This window comes from Medicago sativa, chromosome 3, assembly GCF_051527215.1.
Source record: "Medicago sativa cultivar Bolivia chromosome 3, Bolivia_mono, whole genome shotgun sequence".
Classification (NCBI taxonomy): Eukaryota; Viridiplantae; Streptophyta; class Magnoliopsida; order Fabales; family Fabaceae; genus Medicago; species Medicago sativa.
In genome coordinates this window covers 45,296,419-45,308,029 of record NC_140751.1, presented here as the reverse complement: position 1 = coordinate 45,308,029, position 11,611 = coordinate 45,296,419, and the positions used below count along the sequence as shown (strand labels likewise).

At 32.9% G+C, this 11,611-nt stretch overlaps 2 protein-coding genes across 2 annotated transcripts; one reads left to right on the top strand and one right to left on the bottom strand.

Moving 5' to 3' along the window:
* Positions 1 to 703: 703 nt before the first annotated feature.
* Positions 704 to 4,626, top strand: LOC146937684 (phytoene synthase 2, chloroplastic-like). The gene is made up of 5 exons (XM_085751882.1): positions 704 to 1,187; positions 1,995 to 2,045; positions 2,145 to 2,317; positions 3,563 to 3,798; positions 4,095 to 4,626. Exons 1-5 carry the CDS (start codon positions 830 to 832, stop codon positions 4,462 to 4,464), a joined length of 1,188 nt encoding a protein of 395 aa, XP_085608008.1. The 5' UTR covers positions 704 to 829; the 3' UTR covers positions 4,465 to 4,626.
* A 2,031-nt stretch (positions 4,627 to 6,657) lies between these two features.
* On the bottom strand, positions 6,658 to 9,448 carry LOC146937683 (putative F-box protein At1g44080). The gene is made up of 3 exons (XM_085751881.1): positions 9,341 to 9,448; positions 8,918 to 9,229; positions 6,658 to 7,844 (listed from the first exon to the last, which is right to left on the bottom strand). Exons 2-3 carry the CDS (start codon positions 9,201 to 9,203, stop codon positions 6,775 to 6,777), a joined length of 1,356 nt encoding a protein of 451 aa, XP_085608007.1. The 5' UTR covers positions 9,204 to 9,229; positions 9,341 to 9,448; the 3' UTR covers positions 6,658 to 6,774.
* Positions 9,449 to 11,611: the final 2,163 nt, after the last annotated feature.

The window sequence follows — 11,611 nt, the reverse complement described above, 5'->3', positions numbered from 1 at the left end:
TTATAAATTTTAAAAAATTCATAATTATATAAAAAGAAAATTCATAATTAAACATACACACCTATAAGAGTTTACAACTTAACCCTAAATATAATCAGGCAGATACACATATCATAATCATAATTATAATATATCAAAGTTTACAACTTGACTAATTAACCCTAAATATAATTAGGCAGATACACATATCATAATTATGAATTATAGGAACAATTTGAACAATAACCCTAAATATAAACATGTGGAGAAGGCAGATACACATCTGAGAGTAGATAGATACCCATATGTGAGTAGCAGATACACATATCAGAGTTTACAACTTGGCTAGAAGCTTTGTTTCATAAAAAAAAAAAAAAACTTGGCTAAAAGCAAATACACATAACCAACATGGGTACAACATCAACCAAAAAAAACAAAACATTGGACCACTAAAAAGTGATGAGAGAGAGAGAGAGAGAGAGAGAGAGAGAGAGAGAGAGAGAGAGAGAGAGAGAGAGAGAGAGAGAGAGAGAGAGTTTGGCTTAATAAAGACAAACAAGTTTTTCAAGTTCAGGATTACAACACCACTGACCATACATTTGCAACTTGCAAGTGTCAGCTAAGGTTACATGTGATAGCATATTCCTCAAAATGATGTACTTTTACACAAGCCTTTCATTCATATTTTTCTCTATATATCCTCAAATTTAGAATAATATTTCCTAAACCATTTAATTGCCTCACAAAAAAGTACAGTTTTTCATCTACTCATTTTTCAGCTTCTATATCGTTCTTTCTTTTTTCTAGTGTACACTAAAAGAAAAAAGAAGCAAATTGTTCTATTCCTAAGATGTCTGGTGTTCTTCTTTGGGTGAATTGTGGACTCAAAGAGAATGCCATTTCCTTAATGGGTCTTGGAGGAAGAGATGTAAGAACTCAAAGGAGGTTTAGACATTGTTCTGGAGTTAGCTATGCTAGCTTTTCAAGTGCAATTGTTGAACCTACAAGATCCTCAGAGGAGAGGGTGTATGAAGTGGTGTTGAAGCAAGCAGCTCTAGTGAAGGAACAAAGAAAAGATATTAAAAAGAGAGGTTTGAATTTGGATGATAAGCCTATTGAAGGTGATTTCACCAATGGGGAACTTTTGAGTTCTGCTTATGATAGATGTGGTGATGTATGTGCTGAGTATGCAAAGACATTTTATTTAGGTACTTTCTTTCTCCCTTTTGTTTTAGATTTTTCGCATTTATATTGTATCTTGATAACATGAATATTTTTTGGACATTTGTTAAGTTCATTGTTATTTTAGTTGCATGTAAAGAAGCTTTAGTCATGGACTAGTTTCTCTAGAAGTAACCACATATCGGTTCAAATTTCATACGTTTATCTTGCCTTTTGGTTGATTCTAGTGGAATGTTGAATTTAGACGATATATCATAGGGTTCGTTTTGTTAACCTTTTGCTCGTCAATCGTTTTAAGAATTTGAGTTCAAATCCTAACTGGAACAATCATCGGTCAAACTTTACAAGCCTTCCGACTGAACTATTAATTAGCATGGTCCATCTCTTCTACGAATGAAGGTTAAGACCAAAAATAGTTTACGATGTCTTAACTTTGTACCGAAATGTGGTCTCAAGTTTCCTACCGAAAGAATATCCTAGTGACACTACAATCATCCATATAAGTAGTTCGATAGAGATTAAATGACTCACACCGTGATTTTGACAAAATTATAATTCAAAAATTCAACTATTTGATCTTTCATCATGTTTTGCGAATATGTTACATAACGGATTTAGGGTGAGTTTGACATGATCTCAGTAACACCGTGTTTTGTTGAAGCTCTAAAGTGTAAGATATTGTCAAAAACACGGTCACACGCGTGATTATGTTAAACTGGCCGCCAATTCAAACTTACAATATGGCAGTGCGCGTAAATGTTAAAAATCATTTGATCAAACTTTTAGTAACGATCCTTTATTCGTCCTTTATTGATCAAAACTTCAAATCTCAGGCACACAATTGATGACTCAAGAGAGAAGAAAAGCCATATGGGCCATTTACGGTATGTCTAATTAGTAACTTCAAAATTTCTGTTACAAAGGCTTCTCTAATGTGGATTGTGGTCCTCAGTAGAAACTGACCACTCTATGTATTATTACAGTGTGGTGCAGAAGAACAGATGAGTTAGTGGATGGTCCTAATGCTTCACACATCACACCAAAGGCCTTGGACAGATGGGAACAAAGATTAACTGATGTTTTTGAAGGACGTCCTTATGATATGTATGATGCTGCACTTTCAGATACAGTTACAAAGTACCCTGTTGATATACAGGTAGGTTACAACTTACAACCACATGCCCAAAGTTGAAATGTGAAATTTAACCTTTATACCTTCAAAAATTATAGCTAGTTGAATAATAAAATTTGTACAACAGAACTCAAACTAGTCAATGAGGAATATGTTTGCTTAAAATTAGGTAAAATTGATTTCATCTCTCTAAGGTTTGCTTGTATGACACACATATAAGGGTGGTGAATGTCACATAATTGAATGACTATGAGTGATGTTAAAGTCTCGCATTAGATTAGATATGTATTTAGTCTTAAAACGTGTCATAAGTGGGAGACATCCATAAACTTACAAGCCAGTTGTTTTGGCTGATTTAGGCCAAATACAAATTTTAAGATGGTATCAGAGACTATCTAAAATTTGATGGGACTCACACCCACTTGCAGGTTACATTTCAGATTTCAAGTGTTCGATGTGATGGAGTGTAAGGAGTCTTACATTGTAATCAAGGTTATCAAAATCGGGACTTTACTTCAAGTCGAAAGGGAGTAGCGAAATCGGGACTTGTAAAATCGCAATCAAAATCGAAGGATTTTACTCAAGGACTTTTGTAGAATCGATATAGGATAGCAAAGTCGGGACTCGTAAAATCGCAATCAAAATCGAGGATTCTACCAAAACAAAAATAATGCTAAATATATGTTATAAATTGCATATAGTAATAAATGACTAAAGTTCAAAGTCCACAAAATACATATACATAAATGAACATGTAACTAGTTAGGTTTAGTTCATCTTTAACTAGATGAACGTGTAACTATTGAGGAAGTGAAAGAATGAAATGTTTTGGCCTTATGGGTATTTATAGAACTGGATCATGGATTCAATCGGGTCAATTTACAAACCGGGTCAAAAATTGACCCTTTTCAAAAAATAACAAAATCCTTCAAAATCCATCAAAATCCTGCGATTTTGAACGGATTTCACGATTTTGATAGGATTTTGCCTGTTTTTGGGACTTTGCTAGGGATTTGAGTCGTTGAAGCTACGCAAAGTCGCAAAAACCTGGATTTTTGGACTTAAGTCGCGTTTTTGATAACAATGATTGTAATAAATATGACTTGAAAATGTGGTAATATGCGAAAGCCTTCGTCTTGCAAGTCATTTTTTCTAGAATTAATTTACGTCTTAGTCATAGCTGTGTTTGTCATTTAAGCAAATAGAAGGTACTTAATTTTAAGACAAAGAAAACTGATCTTATTTACATTGAATTGTGTGTTTGAATAGCCATTTAAAGACATGATTGAAGGGATGAGGCTGGACCTGAGAAAATCAAGATACAATAACTTTGATGAACTATACCTATATTGCTACTATGTTGCTGGGACAGTGGGCCTTATGAGTGTTCCTGTAATGGGGATAGAACCACAATCCAAAGCTTCAACAGAGAGCATCTACAATGCTGCATTGGCACTTGGCATTGCTAATCAACTTACCAACATACTTAGAGACGTTGGAGAAGAGTAAGTTTCTTTGAAATACAATACAACAATTATTTCTATTTTATTTTTTATCATTAATTAGAAATCGAACTCGGTAGTGTCTACAACTCTTCCACACTTTCCATACCAAGCACTTGTGCTAGACATGTGGTTATAATTAGAGGAACTAAAACGAAAAGTTGGTATATTTATAGGGATAAAAAACATATTTAACCATATTTATTATGGATGATGGCACCCATGTTTTCTTCAAAACTCACAAAAGTGCTTTTTTTTTTTTAATCTAATTTTTTCTTGTTTCCATGGTCGTCTTATAGTGCTAGAAGAGGAAGAGTGTACCTTCCGCAAGATGAATTGGCACAAGCTGGCCTATCAGATGATGACATTTTTCGAGGCAGAGTAACCGACAAATGGCGCAATTTCATGAAGGGTCAAATAAAGAGAGCAAGGATGTTTTTTGATGAGGCAGAGAAGGGAGTTTCAGAGCTCAGTTCAGCAAGTAGATGGCCTGTTTGGGCATCTTTGCTGTTGTATAGGCAGATATTAGATTCTATTGAAGCTAATGACTATAATAACTTCACCAAACGGGCTTATGTAGGAAAAGCTAAAAAGCTCTTGTCACTTCCTGTTGCTCTTGGAATAGCAACGTTTGGCCCACAAAAGTTAACCAAAATGACTACAAGATGAACATGAGTGTGCTTCAAAAGCATTGAATAGTTTGGTATGATCTTGAAAATTTAGTTTCCTAGAAATCAGAATGGTAAAAATTATCATGTATATGTTTTCTTAGTTTAATGATTGTATACATATCAACCTCAAGTTTAGTAATGTTGAAGAAGAATTCATTCATTATCTATTGTGTGTTTCCGAGATACGGAAAGTGTGTTTTTAGGGGACAGAAAGTGTTGGGGATATTTTTTAATGAAAGATGCTTATAATATTTCATTAATAATAAAAGTAACAATACAATGAGGTCATCAGAATAAATGGTGGGACAGGATGGTGATATAGCATCTTCGGCGAGTGTATGAGTTATCATACTTGTTTTTCTCCTAGTAAATTCAACGTTAGAGTTTGTAAAATGAATAACTAAAAGATGTCTACAAGACGTGGCCACTTGTCAAATTATGTACATAACATCGACAAGGTTGTTGTGAAAAAACATCTCCTTTCACTTTGGAGTCTAACACAAAATCAACATTGTCGAATTTTATATCACTTGGTCATTGCAATCCATAAAATAACCACAAAGCTTCTCTTACAGCCGCGGTACACATGGGGTAATACACAGTCTTCGCCAACACAAAAGTGGCCTCTTCATACCATAAGCACATTCCAATATATGTTATATTCAGCTAGTCGGAAAAAGAAGCATCTACATTACACTTGACGCGACCACGTTGTGGTCGTTGCCATCAGTTCGTTGATATGACGAATACAATAAAAATCTAGAGGGGGGTGAATAGATTCTCTCTTAAAAAACTTTGCATGGAAGCATAGTTTGAAAAACTTTTCGTGAAATCGAATTTGACTATTGGAAATTATACAATTGCTTCAATGTAAATAAGCAAGCATTGATAATAAGATAATTTGACTTTGAACAAGAAATTCACAATTGAATTATTATTACTCAATCAAACTTAACAAACAAGTAAGTTACAAAACCAAATTCAATCTCAAACCAAACATAACTTATGAAAATAAATATTACCACAAGAAACAATAGGATTAGGTATATGATGAATCAATTGAAAAGATAATATCAATAATGTGAAGTGATTTAAATGTCAAATTGGGTTTACAAAGTATTGTTGCACAAGTAAGTTTCAAATTGTTAAATGACTTAACATGTATCAGTTAATCTAATCAACAATTAACATATATCAAACTATAAATGCTATGAAATAAAGAGAATGAAGAAGAAAATACCAAATTTATAAAGGTTCCCCCAATCGTCCTTGCTATAGAGTGCTGGTGTCTCCCAAAACACTTGAGTATTTTAAGTGAAGTTGTTTATAACATTAGGCTTGTATCATGCATTTTGATACAATTCATGATTTTTTGAATTGTATCATTTGTGAATCGATTCAAATTTATGTGATTCGTATCAATGATTCTTTATGGACTTGTTTTTCAATGTGTTGATTCGATTCATAGGTTCTTGAATCGTATCAACCTTCATCTGAGCAAGGTTGATTCAAATCATATATTGTCTGATTCGTATCAATCTTCATAGTTCCATATTCATCCTTTTTCATATGTTTGATACGAATCAAACTTTTAATGATTTCATTCATTAGTTGTTTTTGGCCGAAATTTTGCATTTCCCACTCATTTCTATATATAGCCATATCCTCGCAACTCCCAAACCACTGAATCATTGTGGTCTTTGAGTCATAGATTGCTAGAGTGCTACATGGTTTGTAAATTGATTTCTCTCAAGGATCTTAGTTGGGAATCAAGGTTCCAAAGTGAATTGAATAATTTCATTCCACCTCCAAGGGTTTTGGGGAAAAATGAATCTTTGTTAATTTTTTTTTTTTTTGGTCAGGTAGCCTAATGGCTAGAATTCACCTTATAAGGTGAATAAGTGGGGTGTCTGGGGTTCGAACCCCGGCCCCTGCATATAATAATGCATTGTTAATTTTATATTTGATAGAAAATATAAAATCCAGAAGAAAAAAAAATGTGATATTAAAGAGTCCTTTATGAAACCAGCTCTTCCCCCAAGACAGAAAAACAAACATCCTTAAAACTTTCATGTTGCATGATATGCATCTCCCTGATGTACCACGATCCACAACAAGCAATGTTGAATGCTACAGCTACATGTTAGCAAAATGTACATAGAATTCTCTATATAGTAGTAACTCAATATTAGTCTAATATTGCAATCATAAACCATGACAAGATTTTTCAGTGTAGTCAATATATTCGCAAATAAAAGAAAAAACACAAGATCAAGGTCCAAACACAAAGTGTATGATAATAAGCATGCTAATCAACAAGAGAATAATCTACCTCATAGTGTATATGTCTAAAACACCAATCTAAGTAGCGCTTTGAGAGGGGGGATGCACAAGGAACCTGAAGTTGAAAAACTACAAAAGGTAGAGTTATTTTTGGAATTTTATTGTCATCTCCTTTGTACACTCTATATTTGTCGGATGGAAGATCGATGACATACACAGAATTGTATTCATAACCCCACTTGCGTGGGTTGCTCAGTGCATAGTACTTTCTCCTTGGAGCATAAAATAATGCAATATCACCCAAAGTTTCCAACTTGACATAATCCATGGTTGAGAAGTCTATCTTGTAGACATTAAATATTTGTGTGGACATAACATTGACCACTAAAAGAAGTCCATCACAAGTAACCAACCTTACGTGTGAGTAAGAAGTAAAAGGTACAATAGGAGTACTCTTCAATTTTAAAAAATTTATATTTGCAGAATTCAAGCTGAGTAACCCTATGTTGGCCTTCTCAGTGACAACATATATGGTATTGTGCAAAACAACAAAGTCGACAACCTTATGCGATGTCAAATAAGTAGTCCAACCATGATTTCGAGATTGATAGACATGCAAATTATTTTCACACAAAACCACTAAGACAAAATCCTCTGAGCCTTTTGAAAAAGCAAGTAAGACTTGGCAAGAAAAACAAGATAAATCAACTTTAAAGGTTGAGTTATTGATTACCATTTTTCTTCTTGTAAATGGATTAATTAGTATAAATGAATTATTTCTCCCCGTCATGATCAAATATCCGCTAGAAGTCCCTTGATAGGCAAATCCAAAGTAGTAGTTATTGATCATCTTTGACTGATAAGCTTTTTGCTGAGGTAAACTGATGAAAGAAAAAGATTTCTTAATATAGGAAGACCTTTGGATAAGTAATGGTTCTTGTGATGTCACGAAATTCCTCCAATAAATTTTATGAAATTCCCGCCAATTCTTGCACACACTACCAAATTGAAAAATGTCATCAAAATCTAGCATTCTGCAAATGATATCAAGCAAATCCCAAGGAAGTTGACTGTTCTCCGCCACCTTTTTTTTCCCTTTGTATCACAACAAATGACAACGTAAGTTATAAGCATGTGTTTTTTTTCTAAATTTCTGAAACATGATATTTTATTTTTGTCCCATAATACCATAGAAAATGAGGAGATAAAGAAGAGATTTATTTTCCCATTTTTCCAAACGTAAATCGAGATCAAGATATAAATATAATACAATTATGTACTATCCTAATTTTTTTTAACATGGGTAAGTTTTACTTTCCCATTTATGTGATCATGCAACTGTATAGCATTAGCAAACAATAGATAAGCAGACCAAAAAGCTAAAACAAACCAAATAAAACAAGTATGTGCCGATCTAAACCAGAAAAACAACCACTAATTGCATTATATTGACCCCTGCTCCCCAACAACAACAAAATAATACATAAAAAGGCCAAGTAATGAGGGGAAAACAAAAACATTTTATGAGATTTCCCTGCAGTCATGTGAGAAAAAACATTTCCTTAAAAATCTATAGAAATAAGTTTTTCATGCCCATGTTCTTTTACATCATGAACAATCATGACGACAATGTAGTTCTCATACAACAATTACAATCAACAACAAACTTCCTCATTGTGGAAGCTAGTATAGTTTAGCTCTCTGTTGCACGAACAGTTTTGATTGAAGGTATATCCCGATGTCGGATATATATCGTATCCGACACAACACTGACACTAATGATTACATTAAATTATATAATTTTCTTAAAATTTGATCGGTGTCAACTTATCCGTGTATATGTCATATTTGGTATCCATGTCAGTGCTTCATAGGTTTAGCTTGTGCAGCCAAACAGATTAACAATATCATAATTTGCATGCTTGCGGTCAATAGCCCAATTAAAACTAAGATTATATTGTGTATTAATAAGTTTTTTTTTGGTGGTGATATTGTGTATTAATAATTTATTGATAAATAACAATTCATGAAATATTTTGAGTAAGAGAAGGTTGTTTTCATGAAATATTTGTATCAATTCATGACTGTGTATAATATAAATATAAATAAATTATCAACATGTGTGAAATACAATAATCATAAAAAAAAAAAAAAAAAAAAAAACTAACCAGTCTTATAACCTCGTTCATCATGATCATCATCATCCATTGGAATCGGAAGCGTGATTAAATGCTTCATGTAGGCGTTGAACCCTAAGATTAAATTTTTATGCCCTTTGAGCACCTTATTCATCCTTTCTTTAAATTCCTGAACTGGAAGTATGATGATTCGATGATCATTCATGCAGGTTTTGAAATCATCTATGTCTTTGATAAACTCATCATACTCTCCCCTTTTACCATGAAACACAGCTTTTACTTCCTCCAAAAACCCAATTCCATATTCCTTTGCCATGGAGGCGGATTTGTTTGCAAAATTATCTGCAACACAACAAAGTTACAACTAATTCATTCACAGACTTTGAAAAGAGAAAAAAGAATTGAATTGGAAAACTAAAAACAGAACGGAGTAAAAAAGAGGAGAGAAAATACCCGAAAGAGTAATACAGGAATAAAAATCGGAGAACAAAATCGGAGAACGAGATATTATCAAGAAATTTTTTTGAAGAAAAGAGATTATAAAAAATTAAAACCGTAACTGAGATTATAAATAACTTATTTGGGCTGAATGGAATTTTAAAGCAATTCTTTTCTCCTAGCAAGTTTCGCTCGTGCCGAGCTGAAATACCTAAACTACCACTGCGTTATTTAACTAACGCAAATGTAAAAATGTGTGCAAGTTAAGTTACGCAGCGTGAGTTAAGTCACTTTTTTTAATTTATTTACTATATTCAAATTATTTTATTTACTTTAATCTAATTTATTTTATTTACTTTATTCTAATTTATTTTTTTTCTAAATTATTTGTTCACTTTATTCTAATTTATTTATTTAATTTATTCAAATTAAGTTATTTACGTTATTCTAAATTATTTATTTGTTTTATTCTAATTTATTTATATACTTAAAATAAATATTTATTCGAATTTGTTCATTAAATAAATACAAATATAAATAAAAAGAAATGAACTAAATTAATATTTATTCAGATTTATTCATTAAATACAAAATCAGAAAAGAAAAAAAAGCAAATATAAATAAAATGAAATGAACAAAATTAATACATAAAACAACATCTCATTTTATTAATAGAATTCATACAATACAATAATTGATACAATAATTTATTCGAATTCACTAAATCTGCTTATTTTGTTTTTACCCTCTTAGGGTAAAAATGACCAGCCTTCTTGGGGTAAAATAGTGAGCAGCCTTCTTGGAGAAGATACATCATCAACCCTTGGGTTAAATTTAAATCTGATCTTTTTATACCCCAAGAAGATTCTTTTTACCAACGGTAAAAAGTTTCTCGGGTAAAAAAAAAAGCAAATTTAAACTTATCCCAAGGGTTGATCACTTCCCCAAGTCAGCTGCTCACTATTTTGCCCCGAAGAAGTCTGTTCACTTTTGCCCCCAAAGAGACTATTGAAAAAAAAGAGAGAGAAATAGAGGGAGAGAGTGAGGAGGGAGGGAAAGTGATATGGTGTGAAGAAATAGGGAAGTATGGAGGGGTATTTATAGGTGGGAATGGTAGTATAGGTTATAAATACCATTAACGTGGTCAAAAAAAACGTGTAAATTTGGTAAAAAAAACGTGCAGATTGAATGTTGAAAAACTGACCAAAGACCAAAAAAACGTTTGTTTTTCAGCTCTGACCACCGGCCAACGTGCGTGAGTTAACTCGCGCACAGGCCAGTGGTGCGTAACTTAAGTCACGCAGAGCTTATAAGGTGCGTGAGTCAGGCCAGTGATATGTGGCTTAAGTCACGCAGAGCTTATAAGGTGCGTGAGTTAAGTCACGCAGCGTGACTTAGTTAAGTCACGACTTAACTCACACAGGGGTATAATTGTCCAAACAGTTAGCAGCGAGCAAGAAGTGCAGGGAGAAGAGCATAATTCATTTTAAAGCTCGAGCCTGAGCCTCCCACTCTTTCCCCATAACTGTACGGGCACCAAAATAATTTACACATCCTAGATAGTAACCTTATTGCTAAATTGAGATTAACACAGTCCCTGTGGATACAAACTTATAAATTTTATTACTTCGGAGACTGTTGAATTGTTTCAACGAGGCGATTTCATTATTATTTAGGATTTTTGTCATTTATATTTTTGTTTATATATTATTAAATAAAAAATATTTTCTATTATTCTTGTTGCTTTTATTTTATGTTGTGCGGTGCTATGACGGTATCTTTTTCTTTTTTGTTGTTTCTGTAAGGGTCAAGCAAAATACTCTTTGATTTAGGATGGGAGATGTTCCATCTAGACGCACCTTGGGGGACTATGGTATAGGAACAAACCGATGTCTTATCACTCATGGGTTTCAACCGGCGAACGCAGTTGCCTTCAACATAAAAAATTCAATTCTTGTGGGTCTAAGGGAAAATCAATATTTACTTAAATTTATATTTCTATTGTTGCCGCCGTCTGTTTTGCGTCTCTTTGTTTGTTTGAGAACGATGTTATTGTTGATTGTTGTGTGAAGACAATTTTATTGTTGTGCCTTATCGTTTTTTTTGTTTGGTGTAGGTTTTGTGTCAATTTTTTTCTTTTAAGTTTTAGTCCATATTATGTATTTTCAATTTTAATACTATGTAGTTTAAATTTAATTTTTTTATCGAAGTATTCCGACGTATCGTATCTTAAATTTTAAAATTTGTCCGAAGCGACTAAAATCACGTGGGGGCATTTTAGGAAAA

Bases quoted from the DNA above. Each gene is read 5' to 3' on its own strand.
- LOC146937684 (XM_085751882.1), top strand. From the start codon at position 830: ATGTCTGGTGTTCTTCTTTGGGTGAATTGTGGACTCAAAGAGAATGCC. The intron at 1,188-1,994 runs GTACTTTCTTTC...TTCAAATCTCAG, and splicing joins TGCAAAGACATTTTATTTAG to GCACACAATTGATGACTCAA. The intron at 2,046-2,144 runs GTATGTCTAATT...GTATTATTACAG, and splicing joins AGCCATATGGGCCATTTACG to TGTGGTGCAGAAGAACAGAT.
- LOC146937683 (XM_085751881.1), bottom strand. From the start codon at position 9,203: ATGGCAAAGGAATATGGAATTGGGTTTTTGGAGGAAGTAAAAGCTGTG. The intron at 7,845-8,917 runs GTTAGTTTTTTT...TGTGATACAAAG, and splicing joins TGAACGAGGTTATAAGACTG to GGAAAAAAAAGGTGGCGGAG.